General features: G+C 54.0%; 1 protein-coding gene across 4 annotated transcripts; it reads right to left on the bottom strand.

Annotated features, from left to right (window-relative positions):
* Positions 1 to 2,348: 2,348 nt before the first annotated feature.
* Positions 2,349 to 6,077, bottom strand: Elof1 (elongation factor 1). Of its 4 annotated transcripts, none has more exons than XM_026399725.2 (4): positions 6,015 to 6,077; positions 3,554 to 3,687; positions 3,327 to 3,397; positions 2,349 to 3,028 (listed from the first exon to the last, which is right to left on the bottom strand). In XM_026399725.2, the coding sequence occupies exons 2-4, from the start codon at positions 3,667 to 3,669 to the stop codon at positions 2,964 to 2,966; spliced, it is 252 nt and encodes an 83-aa protein (XP_026255510.1). In that variant the 5' UTR covers positions 3,670 to 3,687; positions 6,015 to 6,077; the 3' UTR covers positions 2,349 to 2,963. The 4 variants fall into 4 exon arrangements, with proteins under 4 accessions (XP_026255510.1, XP_026255509.1, XP_026255511.1 ...); XM_026399724.2 differs by having other exon boundaries at positions 6,005 to 6,064; XM_026399726.2 differs by lacking the exon at positions 6,015 to 6,077 and adding an exon at positions 5,793 to 5,998.

Below are 6,077 nucleotides of genomic sequence, written 5' to 3'. Positions count from 1 at the left end.
CTGGAGCACAATAAATGCTGTAAAATCACCTGAGGCTTGGAACTGCTCTGTCCCAGAGCCCGTGTGGCTCTCGCACATATGCAAACAACCTTGCTCAGATCTCCTGCACCCACATACCTGCCCCAAGGAATGCACAGGGACCTCAGTCCACTAGACATAGGACAGGTACCGTGTCTAGGGCAACATCCACATGCACTCCTAACCTTGCACACAAGATGTGCACCCACATGTAGTCCACACTTGCCACCAGCGACATGTGAAATGGCAAATATTGGGTTGGGGTGGAGCTTGGTGGTAGAGCCCTTGCCCAGCATGTGTGAGGCCCTAGGTTCCACCCCCAGCACCACAAAGAAGAAATACCAGAATGGTGATACACGCACAGCCTCACACACCACAGTATCCATGCACGCACCCTCCTGTGGACAGATGGGCGGTAGTGAGGAAGACCGAGTGCTGACACTGTTGGGATGTGACTCTGCTGCTTGCTGGCTCAGTGACCTTGGGCACAGCCTGTTTTCTCATAAGAAAAATAGAACAGTGAATCTTGTAGGGTCAGGGGAAGCTTAAATGAAATGACATGCAAGGGTCCTGGTGGTACTCGTGGGCAAGGACAACCCCTTCAGCTTGACTGGGGGGAAGTGAAGATTGGTCCTATGGGGACAAGGCAATGTCCTACTGACTGGCATGGAGCTGCTGAGTGGCTTGCCACAGGGTACAGCTGCCCCTCTCTGCCTCACTTGCTCCTAGCCTTCTTAAGGCTGAGTCCCAGGACCTTAAGTTTGTGGATAGGCCTGTCAGTCCAGGACCTTAAGTTTGTGGACAGGGCTCCAACCACTTCACCCTTCAGAGGGCGCCTTGTTCTGGTGAGGAGGGTCCAGCCCTCCTGCCTGCAAGACACCAGTCACAGGGTGCTAAGGGGAGAATGCAGAGAATGGGAGGGGGACCCAGAGCAGTCTTCTTCCCCTCCCTCTTCACTCCCCCATAAGGACAGAGGTTGAGGCTGGAATGTGGGGACCTGCAGAGACAGACACCAGAAGTCCCTCATGTAGATGCACACAGTCCCTGGGGCCTCGTAAACCAGATTCCAGGCACTCTTGGCCTGGTGACCACAAGATCTGCTCCCCCCAGGGCGGCGCAGGGAAGCTATGCTGAGGAGGATCCATGCCTGGCCCAGGGCCCTGCCTCCTTAGGAAAACAGCACCATATTAGCACTTGGTCTGTCAGGCTAGGGTGGGCCGGTGACAGGGAGGGCTCTGGGTGCCAAAGGAACAAGACCCCTTTCAGCTGGATCTTGGTACTCCTGAACTCAGGGGCCTGTCTACCATGCTGCCTGGGTCCTCTATCTCCTTCCAGGTCTAGGGGACCTTACCCGAGGCGCTAGAGAAGGTAGAAGTGCCAGGGAGGGGTTCGTCACTGCACAGTGCATGGCGGCTAGGACTTCCAGGCCAGCTGAACCTTCCTTGGCTGTGCTCTTGTCCCTGCCCTGAGTGGCACTGGAGCTGTTTGAACAGTGCCAGGCACTCTCCCTGTCCATTCCCTCCTCTGCATAGCCCCAGAAATTTCTTACATCCTTCCCTCTGTACCACTGAGGACTCTGAAGCCAGGTCACCTGCTGCCCAGGTTCCATGAGGCCAAGTTCAGGTGCTGGATCTGCCCAGGTTACCAGGGTCAGGGCTCCTGCCACCCTTAAGACCCTCTGAGGGCAGGTGCACATCATGAACAAAGCACATCTATCCACAGTCTTCTGAACTCCCCGCCAGCCTTGCAAACAGGTCCTCTCAGTGGAACCAGTATGTTTCTCCAGGGTTCCGCCCCTGCCCACAGCCCCCAAAACATCCCATCAACTGCTGTTCCCTGGACTTATAAGGAAGATCACAGGCCGTGGAGCCAGCCCGAGTTCAAGACACAGCTATGTCTTTCTGGCTGAGGGACCTCAGTGGCCTCCTAGTTCTCAGGCCTGTTTCCCCATTTGTAAACCTAGGGTTACTTTGCACCCATCTCACAGGGCAGCTGTTGGGACATGGAAATAACAAGCCCTGAGAGCAGGGTCAGGTATGGGGTGGCCTTGAACACTGCCTCCTCTGTACTACCTCCAATACCCCAGGGTTTTCACTGTGACTTCTGTAAACACCTGGCCAGATGTGTCTGCTCCATCCTATGCACCCAGCATTGCCCGTTTCACCCTGAATGCTTCATGAATGAATGAAATATTGAACCGTTTGAAGGACTGTCAGAACCCCACCTCCAACCAGTGACCGCTACCTCTTAAGTGCCTCACCCTAAATCCCACCTCCTCTTCTGGCGCTGGGGTAGACACAGAAGCCAAGAAATCACAGCCAGCCAGGATCTGCCTGAGCTGCTTTATTGAAGGGCTGGTTGATTGACAGCTATCCCCACACCGTTCCTTGCCTCCTCTATAAAAGCAGCTCACATTAACACAGAGCTTCCTAGTTAGCACAGGGGAGCTGGCCTCCTACCGAGGCCCAGCCAAGGGACCTGGGGAACATGGCTCTGACACCCAGTTACAGGCACTGGGAGGAAGGGAAGAAGGGCGGGAAATTCTGTTCACACAGGTGAGGTGCTGGTGAGGTGGGTGAGGAGTCCAGGGAGGTCCCGCTTCAGATTCTGGTGGCTTCTCTTGCCCAGGATGTCAGGAACCTACCCCGAGGGAGCCAGGACTCCAAAGCCACAGGAGGCTGGGGCTGGAGAATGGAGCAGTTCAAAGGAGTCTGGAGCCAAATGAGGCCAGTTTGGGCCTCTCAGGCCCAGGAGACCCTCAATTCCACCCCAAGTCCACGTGCACACAGCCATGCTTGCAGCCACACCAGCTCACTCACACTCACACCCATTCCATACACACAGCTCTGGACCCACACCCTAAACCCCTGGAATGTCTCTGGATTGGGACCCGGCAGGTGGGTCCGTGGCAGGCAGGGCCACCAAGGGGTGGGTCCTCTGTGTTGCTACTGATTGGCTGCCTCACAGGCATCTATCCAATCGCTGTACACATCCACTGGTTCTGACAAATCTGAATTGCTGAGGTCAAGGACAATTAGTGGTACTGGACACCCCCTGCCCCATATACCTCTGTTCAACTTAGTGGCAGACAGACCCCTGCCCTTCATCTTGTTACCATATGTAAGCCAGTGGCACCCATTCTTCTGGGTGGCAGTGGCCCTGTGCTAGGCCACAGTGGGGCTGGAGGCGTAGGGATGGACTCCAGCCCCTTCACCCTTAGCGATCTGCCCCTAATTAGCCCACCCTGGGCAGGACAGCTCTGATTACCCCCGCCCCTCCCAGCCAAAAGCTGCATTTTCCAAGGATACATGTGATGGGCGTCTGAAATTCCTCTAGGCACACGGTACAAGAGATGACTCCAGTATTGCGAGCACGGTCCCTGATATGGGATAGAGTGAGGTGGAGAGAATGATGAGCAATAAGTCCTTGGTGACCCCCCAAACAGGAGGACTGGGGCAGGATGGAGAACTACAGGCAAAGGGGAGAGACTCGGGTACCCAGTGGGGCAGGAGGCCTCACCCAGCCCCTTACTCACATTTTCACGTCACAAGACTTTTCGTGGTTGCAGAAAGGACAGGTGAATTGGGTCTCCAGGGTGCCTGTCATCTTCTTCTTGGGGGGTGGTTTCCGTTTTGACTTCCTGCGTCCCATGGCTATAGGTGGGCAAACCTATGGAGGTGAGGGAGGGCAGAAGTCAGAGGCTCATAGTAGCTGGCAGTCCTCTCGTTTGATACTCTGCAGAAGCAGACTGGGAAGGGGCCTTGGCGGTGGCCCATGGAATAGGGAGGACTTGTACAATGGTGCCCAAGCTCTACTTCAGGGGGCTGAAGTTCCCAATCCCAAGGCAGAAAGACAGTCCCCTCCCCCAGTGCACTCTGGGTGGCTTTAACCCTTGCTCCCCAACTTACTTAAGCTTTCTGTGCCCTGGTTTCATTATCTTCAAAACAGAGTTAAGGATGCTACCTCAGAGTCCATTAGATCACTAACCACTTTCTACCTTGCTCATCTCTTAAAATGTCAGAAAACTACCTCTTCATCCTCCAGCTCCCCATTTCTCCGCAGGTTTTTCTCTGCTGTCTGTGTCCCCTCCCATTCTTTACACTTCTTGTCACTCAACCAAGGTCATCAAAGCCAACACCAACAGTCAGTCCCCCTTTCACGGCACTGGACCCACCTATCCCTCCCATCTTTCCCCTGTAGTTCTCGGGACCCCAGCCTCTCCCTACCCGCTGCCTCCCTGGTGGTCCCCTCTAGCCCTCCTGTCCTCTGTTGCTTCTTCAGCCTCCCCAGTAATAAGAAAGTCCATGAGCTCCATCTTTTGGGCCTCTGCCTGCTCCCTCCACACACCTCCACGGAGGTCCTAGGGCTTCATGCATCCCACCTCTTCAGCCTCCACCACAGACCCAATGGTCTCCTTGTCTTGGACACAACGTCACCTGATGTCTATGAATGTTTCAAAGTAACATGACCAAAATTGAGCTCCGGGCACCTCAACCTCTTCTCTTGAAGCTTTCTCCATCTCAGCAGACAGCACCTCCATCTTTCCAGTTTTCAGGCCAAAACCCTTGAACTCATCCTTCTTGTTTTCTTTCTTCCTCATACACCCTTCACCAGACTCTGCCCCTACCCTTCTGAAATACATCCAGAACCTTACCACTTTTCATCACCTCTAAGGCAATCCCCATGGTCTGAGGTGCAGTAATCTCAGCCTTCTCATTCTAATCCCGGGCTTTCTGATCTCCAATTCAATTATACCTCCTATAGATTCCACAAGGGCAGGAATCTGTCTTTTCTTTGTATCCTCAGAATCTGGAATTGCTCATGGCCATAGAGTTGCCCTCTCCCTCCAACATATATTTACTGAATGAGTGAGTAAGCAGATCCCGGGAACTCTGTCCAATCACACTAATGCCGCAACCAACAAGGCAGGCAAGGTGTCTGTTCCTGAAGTTCCAATGGAGGATGGCAGGCTTTATGAAGTAAGCACATAAGCAAGAGAATTTCGTGTATTAGTAAGTGCTATGAAGGTTATTAAACAGGGCAAAGTGAAAGTTTCTGAGGTGAGGCTGCTCCAGATAAGGGGATTGGGAAGGACCCTTTCTGGGTGTCATTTAAGCTGAGGCCTCAATGACAGGAGGCAGTCATGATGCAAAGATGTGCAGGCAGAGGAATGGCCAACTCTAAGTGCCCTCAGGCAAACTGTTTTTTTCCAGAGTGTGGCTGTAGCCCAGAGAGCAATGGAGAGAAGAGTGTGAGATGCAACAGATCAGCTACATCCCACAAGACCTTTAAGGTTTAAATAAGGTGCCACCTGGTCTGTAGCCCATCTTGTCACCTGCCAGGACAGTGTGTTTTATTTTTTTCTTGAAAGCTCAACTCTGGCTACAACAAAAATCAGCTCAGGGTGCTCAAAAAAGGCAGTTCTCTGACTCTAATCCTAGACCTCCTCCCATGAGAATGTCAGTTCTGCAGGGACATGTTTTGTTCACTGCTGAATTCCTTGCACGCACAGTGCCTGGAACACATTAAGTACTTAACTACTTATTGAATGAATAAATAAGTCTCCTGAATGAGAGCAACGGAGGGGGCCCAGTATCTCATTTCACCCGGTGATCACAGCACCGCACCTGAGGAATGGATTCTGCCTTGCACAAGAACCAGAGGTCCAGGTGTGTCCTATGGCGCGTCAAGGGAGTGCTGGAAGAGGGTTGATCCCCGCCCCCCAAACTGCCGCGACACAAGAGGCGAGGGGCGGGCTGTTTCTCCAAGCTCACCGAGGCCTGGACGTCGCCTCCTGACGACCACCCGAAGGAGGCAGGGCCAGAGCTGCCCAACTTGGAGGGCTAGAGTCCGGAGATCAATTTCCCCGACCAGCCGCCCCCCAAGCCGGGGACCCTGGCGGCTGTTCCAGGACCGAGCGAGTGTCCCAGAGTAGAAGAACGACCAGTCTGGCCCAGCCCCAACGCCCGCCCGCGCGCACGATCACCTGCACTCGCCTTCCCTCGTTGCAAAGGCCCGGTTCGCCCGGGAGACAGTGACTTCCGGCTCTCGGAGGAAGC

This window comes from Urocitellus parryii, chromosome 3 (genome assembly GCF_045843805.1).
Source record: "Urocitellus parryii isolate mUroPar1 chromosome 3, mUroPar1.hap1, whole genome shotgun sequence".
NCBI classification, from domain to species: Eukaryota; Metazoa; Chordata; class Mammalia; order Rodentia; family Sciuridae; genus Urocitellus; species Urocitellus parryii.
This window is presented reverse-complemented; position numbering and strand designations above follow the sequence as displayed.

Bases quoted from the DNA above. Each gene is read 5' to 3' on its own strand.
- Elof1 (XM_026399725.2), bottom strand. From the start codon at position 3,669: ATGGGACGCAGGAAGTCAAAACGGAAACCACCCCCCAAGAAGAAGATG. The intron at 3,398-3,553 runs GTGAGTAAGGGG...ATCCCATATCAG, and splicing joins AAGTCTTGTGACGTGAAAAT to GGACCGTGCTCGCAATACTG. The intron at 3,029-3,326 runs GTATCCTTGGAA...TCAGCAATTCAG, and splicing joins ATTTCAGACGCCCATCACAT to ATTTGTCAGAACCAGTGGAT.